General features: G+C 40.2%; 1 protein-coding gene across 3 annotated transcripts in view; it reads right to left on the bottom strand.

Annotated features, from left to right (window-relative positions):
* Positions 1-11,259, bottom strand: part of LOC121871863 (cyclic nucleotide-gated cation channel beta-3-like) — a 43,267-nt gene extending 32,008 nt beyond the window's left edge. The window contains exons 1-6 of one of the 3 annotated variants that reach the window (XM_042374431.1): positions 11,127-11,259; positions 9,043-9,235; positions 7,172-7,596; positions 5,642-5,760; positions 3,455-3,588; positions 206-388 (exon numbers count right to left, since the gene is read on the bottom strand). In XM_042374431.1, coding sequence (XP_042230365.1) covers positions 206-388; positions 3,455-3,588; positions 5,642-5,760; positions 7,172-7,596; positions 9,043-9,235 — 1,054 coding nt within the window. In that variant the 5' untranslated portion in view covers positions 11,127-11,259. The remainder of the gene's footprint in view (positions 1-205; positions 389-3,454; positions 3,589-5,641; positions 5,761-7,171; positions 7,597-9,042; positions 9,236-11,126) is intronic. The other 2 variants (XM_042374429.1, XM_042374430.1) reach the window with 2 other exon arrangements.
* Positions 11,260-13,349: the final 2,090 nt, after the last annotated feature.

Below are 13,349 nucleotides of genomic sequence, written 5' to 3'. Positions count from 1 at the left end.
TTTCAAAGAATTCTTCTATTCTGGCTTCACACTCCTGTGAACCATCCATGAGGTACTTTACAAAAACAAAACCATCTTCACAAACTCCAGATCATTCTAAAATGGAAGGCAGATCCTGTCTTACTTAAAAGAGAGAATGAGATATAAATCTATATGCCTGATCTAGGAGACTATTGCTTAATCAATGAGGAAACGTAATACTCACTCTGGGGTTCCATGGCCTGGGGGAAAGACAGAGTTTTCCTACAACTATATAGAAGTCGCAGCAACCAGGCATGACGAGTGTTGATTCCCACCAGCCTAGGCAGAGATGGAGACCTGGAGGAAACATCATCCATGAGGGAGTCTAGCCTCTGACGTGGGTCTGGGGCTTTGTTGGCATCGTCACCTGCAGAGGGTAAGGACATCTGAATTTCATACAGCGTACATTTCGATACACTGTGCATAAATGAACAATAAATAACAATAACATACACTGTAATGGTAATTAAAAGCTGAAATACAGTACAGTGTACCAGTAATACCACATACTGAACTGTAAAAACATTATCCATAATGATCACATGTAAAGTACAAAATATTTCTAGTAGAAAATAAAGTGATTAATTTATAATGGGAAACAAGAAAACCAGTACAGTGGGGTATAAAAATATAATGCTACATTTTTTAAACTCTTTTCTTTGACAGTTTAAAAATTCTAAACACCAAACTCAAGCCACCTTTTGAATATTTAGGCAGGTAATGTCCAGATAGTCCTAAAATTTTCTCCAAAGTAGAATATCTGAATGTTTACTCTAAAAAAAATGGTACAGTGAGTACTGTGTTACAGCACAAAAAATAAACATTGTTGTAATACTGTACTGTACAAGATAACTTGTCATTGGAATTGTATAAATTCATATTTTTTATAAATTTATGAAAATTATTTATATTTTACTAGACAAAACCAACAAATGTTATACTGTACTGTATTGTACTATTATTTATCACACTATAGACAATTATCATACTTTTGGCATTGGTATACAGTACTTCATCATCCCAGCTGCGAGCCCGGGCCAGTTTGAAAATCATTTACCATTTCAGGATTTTTTAAACAGGTAAAAATAAATTAGAAATACATCGCTTGGGGGACCCTAGAGACTGTGGGGGCCCCAAGTGACTGCTTATATCATTTGCACAATGCATCGGTTCTGCCTACAACACACATTTCTCACCTTTTACATGTTTTCATTGGCTGTTTTAGATTCGTTTAGCATAAATTCACACAGCAAGATACTTTGGGGGAATATATCTTTTGTGTCAAGCATCCCATCCCCCAGCCCCACCATTTCTCCCAGTCATGGGGATGTAATGAGAGCCTGGAACCTAACTCTCTATTTCCTATAAGCTAATTTGTCTGGATTTTTTTAAACACAGATTCACATTGTGTGGAGCCTCAAATCAACTTACTATTATCATCTTGGAATGATTTGGAATTATTTATAATTCATCTCCCTCCTCCTGTCCTCAGTGGCCCCTCACCCAAATATACAACACCACAGCCTGGGTCACCACGTATGAACACTTTGCACCATTAAAACCCACCACTGCACCACCATAACCAAGTTATTTGTCAGTTTTTCACCAGAACAACAACCAAGGCTCAGCATTTGGCAGTTAGTCTCCACCTTACTTCATAAACTCATAACATCCATCCATGATGAGTACAATGTTTTAATAAGGTTTTCATGGTTTCTAAATTTTATACAGTATCTTTAATTTCAAAAGAAAAAAAAATTATCTTTCAAATGTCATGTTCTTTTCCATTAAAGAAGCACCCTTGATTTCCCAAATGGTGCAATGATTGGGTTAAAGCCCTCCATTTTCCAGAAAGGCATCTAGAGTGCTATAAAAGGTATGCCTGAATTTGGGGTGTGATCAGAGGTAGCTGTGTTATACATTGTACACCTCTGCTTGGGTGGATTTTTACACATACAATCCCCAGGTTCCTCACAGTTGTATTTGCATCCACTACTTTCCTCATCCATATAGCCCACTAGACTAAATCTCTATCGTTCTTGATTCCTCTTTCTTCTGCTTCAATTTTATCAGTTTAAAAAGAGAAAACAAAAACTATGCACTCAGCAATCATCTCCGATATAAAAACTGAAATTTCAGATCAACTGAAAGTAGGGTAATGAAGTACAGTGCAAGGGTATATCTATGACATGAAAGAGCCAACTATTTGTACAGTACAGAAAATGAAGAATCAATGAGAGCCAATGTAAGTGTTATGTCACAGGTGAAAAACCAAAAAAATGGCCAAATGAAAAGTACACTTAAAAAGAGTAGAAAAATTACTTAATGTGTGGAAAGAAGATCAATTCAGAAACAGACACCGTGAGCAGATCAGTTGCACATGAGTAGGCCTTGTACCCATGTAGCATTATCTGCAAATAGATGATGAACCATCCACCAACATGGCCCAGGAGAAGGGGGTACACCAAGTGCAAATCTCCTGAAGTCATGACCTTAGGGGGCCCAAGCTCTAGTAAATATTTTACACATGTACGATAGCAAAATGCCCTCCTCTCTCTCTTTCTCTCCAAAAAAGTAGTACTGTACTGTATTTATATGATGCTACTGCATAATGGAGAACATCCCACAGGAAAACTTTAGGAAGCTGGATTACCTCTCACTGGCTGAGGCATCCAAAACTGTGATTGGCAACTAATGACATTAATGGAAAATTCTTTTTGATTATTGAAAGTCGATCAGTGAAAACTGCATCACAGACGTTGCCACTTTCCACAAGAATAGACCAACGAAACTAGTGATACAGGCTTATAATTCTACTACAGTATAAACACTGAAGATGGAAACATAGAGGACCTAAAGACGGAGTTTAAAGACCCTGATAGACCAATACCATTCAATTTATGAGGAAGCAAAGATGGTTGCTACTGACATGACTATTGATTCACTTCTTCCTGAAACTTATTATAGAAAAAGAAAGGCATTTTGATGGAAGTAAGCTAGATACTGAAACTGCAGTTGAAGACACAATGGAAAAACTATGTTCAAAGAGGAAGTATTTTACAAGATTACTGACAAAGAGAGTGAATGTATAATTCAGCAGTATTCAGCAACACTTGAAATAAACAATATATTTGGATTTCTTTGGTCATACCTTGATAAAACTGATGAAATAATTATAAGTGGCTGCAAGAAAGTGAAAAAGATATAGACAGATATCCAAGAAGGGCATGAGGATGACAAAACAAACATAAGAAACACTACAACAAAAATATGGAAATGGTAACCGAGTAACAAATATAAAAGCAAAATTAATACCAGCAAAATAGGATGAATGAGTTAGAATAGTAAAACCCGAGTGGGATATAGCAAACAGCAGGAGACAAAAATTTATATGAACAAAACAATAAATGTTTTGAAAATTTTGGCCACATACCCCCTTCAGAAAGTTCAGTGGATGGTGTGGGAGGCTGAGTGATCTGTGCCTTAACCCTGTTGGCTCGTTGGCTAAATGCTGTCACCAGGTGGTGAATGCGCTCTGTCACATACCGGCTGTGCTCCAAGCTAGTGCTGTGGAGGAAAAAGGCTTATTAGGATATATTTTGTGCAAACTTATTTGGTTTAATTCAAATAAATGTTAAATGATTTTTGTTAGTTTACGAGGGATACTCAAACACAATAACTATAACACTGATGGTAAGTTAGACTTACAAACCACAACAAAATGTCTGTCACATGAGAAATTACAATTATCAAATGTAAAGTGAATTGTCAAGGTATCATGTAACTGTATAATCTAATACCAAAATGACAGGTACATTAACTAACATAGTTTGTAACATACAGTACACAATTTGCTACACATATAGTATATTTAATTACACAGAAAAAGAAAGATAGATACAAAGCCACAGTTAGGTAAAAATAGACACAATATTCAAATAATTTTTCTGAAAAAAAAAAATAATAATAATAATGCATTACTGTATACTCAATTTCACAATTCTAAAAGACTATTCTATGATCAAAACACTTTAGTCCAATGGTGCAGGAAGGCATTGAGTGTGATGGGAGATTTGATTTAAAGGGACCATAACTGCAGACAGCTTGCCAGCTAGAACATTGAACTTATTTCATCTATGAAGTGCCCAACCTAACTCACTAAACACTAATTGGTAACTTACATTGGGTGTAGGCTCCTCTCTGTGATGCACTATGATCCTAGGATGAAAACTTAATTTGTGGCGAATATTTCAATTTCTATAACATGTTTCCGAGTCACTGATCAAATTGGACAAAACCAGTTCGTGATTCACATACACAAAGGGGTTAGAAGGTACTGTAGCACATTACTATAGCTGGTCATAGCATAAACAAATTAAAAATACTTCACACTTACATGTATATTTACACAGTAATCCCTTAATTTACACAGTGTAGTTTGTGAAAAATAATGTGGAAAAAAAGGGGGGGGGGGAAGCCTCTGGGAAATTGGGGGTTAAGGTTCAAGACTAATTAGTTCCCCTTGACTGGCTACAGGAAAGGTAGAACTTATTATCAGCTGGACAGCATTGACACTGTTATCCACAACACAGCTCGTAAACACTAATGTTTATTTTTTTATGTCACCTGAATAGTTATGTACACTACTAAAGAACCTACTAAACAATTATATAATTAACTAAACTGCTACACAAACAGACACAATGTCATGCATACAGTGCTACTTGCACAGCTATGTACATACACAGACAGATAAATAACCACAATGAAATCTTCATAAAAACAAAGAAGGTACAGTGACATGCAACTAAGTAAACAGCTAGACAATGCTTAAGTACAACTGTACAGTAGTCCTCTCTCTCTCTCTCTCTCTCTCACCACACACACACACACACACACATTTAAAATTAGTCAGATAATTTTTAAAGTTTGTTACAGACTAGGAGAGGTACACGTGAGTATACCTTGATAGTGTTCCCTATACAGTACTGTATCCATGCAAGGCTCCCTAGTACAGTACTCGTATCTAAAGTCAACCTATGGCCTGGCCTCACTTATCACTAGCAGGCTAAGATAGAATAGGTATATCTTCCCCTACAATCTGGATGTGCTCAAGCTGTTGAGGACATGACAACACTACACTACTAGTAATGGCTCACATCGAATATAAATTTGAATCAATGGCCTACAGAACTGCCAGCCTAGTATGATAACCACTCCACCATCATCCTGCCAAACAGATTCACATATAAGAGTCACTAAAGGCAACCCCGAGTCACAAGTTATTTATCATTACACAATTACAGTTGGTCACAGCCATACACAGGAAACTTGACTCTAAAACAAAAGACAGCCATACAAATAGTTACACATCAAATGAGTTAGCCACTTTAAACAGTTACAGACAGACACATCTAAGGAGTTAACCATATTAAACAATTACAGACAACAGACAGCTACACATCTACTGACATTACCACACATTTAATAGTTACTGTGCAGTATATGGAAAACCTATAGCTTTAAAAACGGTTACACATCTACTGGGCTACCGTGTTAGCCACACAAGTAACAGGCACAGGGGAACAACAGTCAGCTACAAACAATAATCACTTCTCACAAGTCACTCTTGTTGCTGTTGAGTGAGGCAGAGGACTTGAGGGGACGAGAGGAGGAGTGTTCTGAGGCGACGTTGATGGTGGGTACAGTGTACCTGCCCACCCAAGGGCTATGGCCTCCCTGTAGGCAGGGAGCATACACTGTCACCTTCTCATAGTCAACAGAGCAGGAGGTCTAGGTATAGTACACAGATTAAGGTAACTCAATGTTATTCAACACCATCAAAAGTATAATACTGTACATTCACATAAGAACTATGGTACAAATATAGTAATGGACAAATTAACTTATAAAAGAACAAATCTGCACACACCACACAGTACTACATATATCATGTACCTAGATATGGATTATGAGCTCTATTACTACCAGAAGTACATGTGCCCGAAATCAATAGTTCAAAAGGAAGCCTGTAATAAGGTGTCCATGTCTTAGTTACCTCTATTAGGTGTGGCATAATACTGTACCACTAAAAAAAAATTTACACGAAGAAGCGACTACACAAAATAAAGCTGTAGGTTTTTTATAATATACTGTACAGGAGTCTCCCTTTCTCTATACCATATCTAATATATAATACAGTACAGTACAATCTTCTATATTTTGCAGAAGAGTTGTACTGTCCTTGGAAAACATTCTACCCAAACTATAATCTCGGTACAGAAACAAGTTTATCTATCAAGACACCTTCTTTCTGCCTCACCTCAAGTCAATCACTATACGGCATTTGATTTAATTCGCCTCAATAAGACACACTAAACCATTCTCTCCACAAGTCCATTCCCTATCAACATTTCAATTGTAATTCTGTCACTAATTCCTGTGACAATACAATAATTAACCTCTCATTTTGTAGTTCTTCCATCTTATTATATAAACTCTACATTCACTTTCTCACCTAATGCCTTAATGACTTATGCCAACTGATTCTTATTTTTTACATTGTGATTGATTAGGGGATGTTTGCATAAAAGTTTGCCTTCTGAAATGCAGTGACACTAACAGTGACCTATACTGTACAGTATTCAAGTGAGGCTTGCCTAGAAAACCATAGACAAGAGAGATGAAAATAAATGTTCAGTTGTGCAATAAGAGGTACCGTAAGTATTTGCCCTAAATTCAGAAAGCTCTAAGATGTAGGTAGATGGTAAGACATGAGAGAGTAGGGAGTACAACAGTCAAGAAGTGTGATGCCTGAAGGTGGTGAAAGAAGATGAGGTTGACTGAAGGAAACTTACAAAGAGTAGGGGTGGCATGACAAAGAATGATGTGTATTGTGACTGGGTACAGTGTCTGGTATGGAAAGGAGGTACAACATCTGATATGGAAGGGAGGTATTGTACAGTGTCTGATATGAAAAGAGGTACACTGTACTACAATGTCTGCTAACTTAAGTCCCCCCTCAGCCTGCTTGCTCTGGCTGGCACACAAAGAAATGTTTATTCCCTTTATGTTTTTGACCTTATGATACTGTAATTATTTCTTTTATTTTCTTTGCACATTCTGTTCGTAGGATTGTGTGTGCATGTACCTGTATACTTATCGCGGCTGGTGAAGTAGTCTTGTTGGGGGTTGAGGAGGCATGATCTAGTGGTCCACTGTCCAGAGAGGAGTTGGGCCATGGTGCCTCATTCTCTTCCTTGGTAGTACATTTATGGAACTCCCTTCGACGCTCCCTATTCCATTTTGGGACTTTTGAGGTACGGGAAGCATCATTCATCCCCTGCAATGACAGCTGAGGGGCCTTGTGGTGATTGTGATCTATAGTGTTCTTGGTATCAGTGGGTGCCTGCAGCTGGGTAGTAGGAGGTAATGGTGTAACACGTGTGCGGCGTCGCCCAATAAGTGGGCTGGAGCGTGGGCGTGATGATGGGCTGAGACAGGAAGTGCTAGTGGTGCTGGGATGTAAAGTGTCCACACTGACCATGGGAACCACACGTCCTGATCCTAACATACCTATTAAAGCATAATTAGGATACACACGAAATATATACAGTAATTCTATATAACAACACACTGATGTTTCATAAACACCAAACCTGGTGGAAAGGAAAACATTTGTGGAATGGCTCATTCTCAATACAAAATTTAAAAGCAGATATGTTCAATATTTAACGTGGGTTTTAATAATACATTGCCTATATAAGACAGCAAAATCTCTCAAAAAGATTAGGCATGAACAACAATATAATACGCATGAGAGATACTGTACAGTACCTTGCTTGATAATCTACTCCTAGCAATGTTAAATTATATATGAGTCGACAAATGCAAATAAGAACTTAAGAATGATGGAAACTGCAGTAGGCCTATTAGACCATGCTGAGCAGCTCCTGTTTACACCTAAACCTTGTTACTCGTATATCTGTCCAACCTATATTTGAAAATTCCCAATGAGTTTGAGTTGATGATGGAGTTGGTTAACTTGTTCCAAGTATCCACAACTATACTTCCAAATCAATGTTTACCTTTCTAAATCTAAACTTCTCTAACTTAAACCATTTCTATGTGTTTGCTCAAGATTTCATAGTTCAAGTGCAGTTGTGGACAAAAAGAATTTGGCAGGGAGGGCAGGGGTGTAGGCGAAGAACTAGCAGTAATATCTCATTGGGATGGCGGTGAAAATGTGGAAAGTCTCCTCATACATTAAATTTTGATTGTGTTTTTGTGGTTGTTTTGGTGTATTGAGTTATTTACATCATAATGTTAGTGTAAGCTGTGCCTGCCTAATAATTAAGCTAAAAAATTCAGATAGTACGAAAATAAAACCACAAAATTTTAACCACCACCTCAATACGATGTTGCCTAGTCTCCACCTAACCCGACCCTCACATACAGTACATCACCTCCTTTCCTTCCTGCAAAATTCTTTTTTTCCTACAACTGTAATTTAGTTACATCACATTTATTGAACTAAAGTACAGTATATCTTACATTTATACACTTTGATCATATCACCTCTCACTTTAAATCCATTCGTTAAGTGAGAAAGTGTATTTTGAATGGTAGAGTACGTGTATTACTGGGGGACACATTCCATCATATTTTGAATGTAGAGCCCATGTATTATTAGGGGAGCTATGACTAACATTTTCCTTCCCTGGAACAGACCCCAATAATATACAGGCTCTACCATTCGATATACAATTGTTTATAGTTCCTTGAAACATTATCCTCAATAAGACAAGGGCTTTACCGTTCAATATACAGTATGATTGTTTTCTGTAACTGTAGCAATGAACTACTGTACAGTGAATACACTATTTTTCAATAGATATTTTTTGTTAGGTACTATAACAGGATAACCCAGTCTCTTGTTCTTCAGCAATTATCCACCCAATTTTCCTGAGTAAGGCAAATAAGGGAAAAAATCTCACCATCAGGACCCACAGACATTCTTACCTGCTGTTTTAGGCCGCTTGGCAGAGTCGCCTATAACAAAAACAGGTCGTCTAGTGGGCGTGTTTGTGGTGTCGGCCACTGGAGGAAGATCTTGTACAGTGGTGCGGGCTTGAGGTAACACTGAGATTGAGGGTTCCTGGGCTCCAGGCTCCCCTACCAAGGTGGCCACCTCTAGCCGTACTGGATATGCCATCTGTTAAAAAAAATTGAATATGATATATTAAATTTTTACATGGGAGAGGGGCACACTTAGTTTCACTTTTATTGCCATTCAAGTACTGGGCATGCACTGGCTCCTGATTGTATCCGAACCTGCTACAATGTTGGTCAAGTCTGGTCTTGAAAGAGCTCACACAGTGCTGTCACATCTATCCCTGGCAGGTTGTTCTAAGAGTTCACAATTCTCACTCAGAAAAAATTTGCCCTCACAGTTTTCTGGACATATGGTTTCTTCATCCATGAGCTGTGACCCTTTGTGATGCAGCCAGCTCCAGGTATGGAGCCTCGACTGAGCAGTGACCTCTGATACACTTCAATTAGGTCACCCCTTGCCTGCCTGTTGTATAAACTAAGCAGTTGCATGCACTCTAATCTCTCTGGATAACTGAGGTGCCATAGAGCAGGCACCAGTCTGGTGGCCCTCCTTTAAACATTTTCAATCAACTGACAGTTTCTAGAATATCTCGGGGACCAGACAGGGTGACAGTACTCCAGGCAGGGAAGGACCTCACTCTAGAAGATCATTACGAGGGCTAGGCCATCTAGATATATATTATGCCGGCAGGTTGGGGAAGTTATGTAAGGTTAGGTAGGTTTGGTTGGTGCTACCCTCCATGTATTACTAATTAAGTTATCCTAACTAACAAAATCAGTCCATAAACATTTGAGAATGTATAGCTTAGACAATTCTAAGATACCTTTATTTTATGATGTTTCCCTAACAAACGAGGTAGAACCCAGATATTATGCCGGCAGGTTGGGGAAGTTATGTAAGGTTAGGTAGGTTTGGTTAGTGCTATCCTCCATGTATTACTAATTAAGTTATCCTAACTAACAAAATCAGTCCCCCGGCATATCAAATATCTCGGTTCCAGTCATTTGTGAGGGAAACGTCAAAGAAGTAAAGTGTCTTAAAATTGTTTAAACTATTGTTTGCAATGATAAAATTTCCGAAATTCAATTGGTGGCAACAAATGCAAAACTGTAATATCTTTTCTAGGACTGTAGTTGTCTGATTTTCAACTCACCATATCTCGGTTATGGGTAAAATGAGCCAAAAGTGTCATAGAAGAAAATCATCCTGTTTTTGACTGAAATTATCATTACACAAAAAACTGTATCTAGTTATGTCCTTTACTTTAAAGTGACATTTTAGTCCACCAACTGATGTTTCCTGAGCTATTATGCTTTGCCTTTATTTGCTACCTCAACAGAAAGTTCAATCTTTCTTCATTTTTAATTGCCATTGGACTAGTGTACTTGATAGTTAATTACTGCACTAACTTTGCTACACGCTTAAAGAGTGCAGTTTGAAAAATAATTCCTACTGCTAACCCTCTCTTCAACCTTTACCAACCTTCGTTGTTGAAACTCAGTAAATTCAGTAATAACATTCCACCAACAACAAATCACTTGCCACAGGTCGATCAGGCGCCAGGTATAGAGAGATACACTATACTGTACTGTATTATGTTGGCGATACTTGACAAGTAAAGGGTCTTGAATTAAATGGACTAAACCTAAATATACTTGAGTATATGTAAAATATTATATTCTAGTATTAAATAAGTTTAGTTGATCTTATATTTCACGAAATTGTCTTCAAATTGCAGAAATTGAAACAGGCGGGCTTTCTTTACCCTCCAGTTCCCAAGTTATTATCATATACTACGTCAATTAGGCCCGGTATACGATGCCAAACAATTGGAAATAACCAGTTCGCGGCTGACATTCTGGCTGCAACTGCAAGCACTGTTGGTCGTCATCTCCACGAAGTAAATTGGTCTGTCATTGTGATGGATGCTGGTTGCCCCCCCCCCCCCACCACTTGTCTTCTCTGTTACAAGGAAAGAGTATCTACTAACCTTGTGAACGGGAGGTTTACTTTCCCGCGTGTAAGAGTTCTCCGTTCATTCCTTTCTGTACCGCTGGCCCTGGGCTCCCGGTAGAACCTTCTTCCTGCGTCACTGACAGAGAACTGCGAGAACTAAAGGGGGCAACAAGTCTTGCTGCCACCCTCCACCACGCCTCTCAATCATTAGATAGAACAACATTGTTATAACGATGCCATCTTAATATACGTAGAAAAAAGGCTAACCATCCCTGAAAATGGGATTTAGCATATAATAATGATCAAATTTATCAACTGGAGTTAAGAAATATTAATAATATATCTCTCAGAGGATGAAGAAGTTTACCATATCGAGGTTTGGGCGACGCTCCAGAACAAGCCGTTGCTATGACAACCTTGGGAGATGCAGGTTAGTCAATTTTTCTCCCTGGGGTATACAATTAATTTGTTCAATATTATTGATGAGTTTTAAATTGCAACAGAAGTAAATGACGTGGGCGTGGTGGAGACACGGGTGTAACCGCGGTGTGTGAGAGAAATGTGGACGTGACAGATGTGTAGGTGTGATGAGATGTGTGCTCGTGTCAGGTGTGTGGGGATGAGATGTGGGCGTGACAGATGTGTAGTTGTGAGATGTGTGCGTATGTCAGGTGTGTGGGGATGAAAAGTGGGCGTGATGGATGTGTGGGGATGAGATATGGGTGTGTGTGTCAGATGTGTGTGTGTGTGTGTGTGTGAAGGATGAAGATGTTGGCAGAATGAAGGCATGGGCAGTAGTATGAAGCTTTGGAATAGATAATTGTATAGCATGGATGAGGGTATGGGCAGAATGGAGGTACGGGTAGAATGAGGGTATGGGCAGAATGGAGGTGTGGACAGGATGAAGGTATGGACGGAATGAAGGTGTGGGCAGAATGAAGGTGTGGGCAGAATGAAGGTGTGGGCAGGATGAGGGTATGGGCAGAATGGAGTTATGGGTAGTATGGAGGTGTGGGCAGGATGAAGGTATGGACGGAATGAAGGTGTGGGCAGAATGAAGGTGTGGGCAGAATGAAGGTGTGGGCAGGATGAGGGTATGGACAGAATGGAGGTATGGGTAGTATGGAGGTGTGGGCAGGATGAAGGTATGGACGGAATGAAGGTGTGGGCAGAATGAAGGTGTGGGTAGAATGAAGGTGTGGGCAGGATGAGGGTATGGATAGAATGGAGGTTTGGGCAGAATGGAGGTGTGGGCAGAATGAAGGTGTAGGCAGAATGGAGGTATGGGCAGGATGAGGGTAGAGGAAAGATGAGACAGCAGGTATGGATAAAGGTGTAGAAAAAACAAGGGAAAAACGACGATGTGTAAGGGATGAGTTGTGAGGGAAGGAGGGAGGGAGTGGTGAGGGTGTGGGAGGGTGATGAGGGTGTGAGGGGGAGAGGGGGATGGTGTGGGAGGGAGGGAGGGATGAGGGTGTAGTGGATTTCTCCCCTACAAACGCTGTTTGTCGCTGAGTAGCTGACCCCACCAATTTCCCAGTGGATGCCCCGTGGTCCGGGTCAACCAGCGCCGCCATACATCATGGAGCGGGGGTCAACTACTAAGCCACGCCTACCCCCCGCTATTTAAGACCTGACCTCGTGGTGACCTGTTCTCTTTCTACCTACACCAACCAGCCAGCAACACCTCGTTCCTCCTCCGCCTGCCTGGCGGTCCTCACTCCCGCCGGCGAGCATGGCGACCCACAAGCTGTCCTTCTCTGAGCACCCTCACCAACCAGCTCTCTCTACATCACGCTTGTAACCATGCTGCCTTCCCAGCACCAAGTTGCATTGTATATCCAATACAACATGTATATAGAGAGCACATTGTGAGTTTCCTTTCTCCAACCCATCCTGAGTGTGAACCAAACAACCTGAATCCCACAATTGGTGACTCCCGGAGATTCGCACTCACACAGGATGGAGGAGAAACTGATCACGCTCCCAGTCTTCAAGCAACATGGAAGACTAGCTTATCCACACAGAAGCAGCTCTCATCGGCTCTACGACTACTGTCTCTACACCGCAGGTTGGACACCCTAGAGCAGCTCTGCTGCTCTAAGCAGACAGTCGCTCCTCTTCCGACCCCAGCACACCCGTCCTGCCTCAGACACCGCCCCCGGCCCAGCAGTACCCCCTACCGCTCCTCCTGATGCAGCCCCTGCTCCCGATGCGGCCCATGCGCCTGAGTGCGGACCAACACACCCCTCTTTTC

This window comes from Homarus americanus, unplaced genomic scaffold (genome assembly GCF_018991925.1).
Source record: "Homarus americanus isolate GMGI-L3 unplaced genomic scaffold, GMGI_Hamer_2.0 scaffold39675, whole genome shotgun sequence".
Taxonomy (NCBI): domain Eukaryota; kingdom Metazoa; phylum Arthropoda; class Malacostraca; order Decapoda; family Nephropidae; genus Homarus; species Homarus americanus.
The sequence above is the reverse complement of the archived record's forward strand: the minus strand, read 5'-3'. Positions and strand labels throughout refer to the sequence as shown.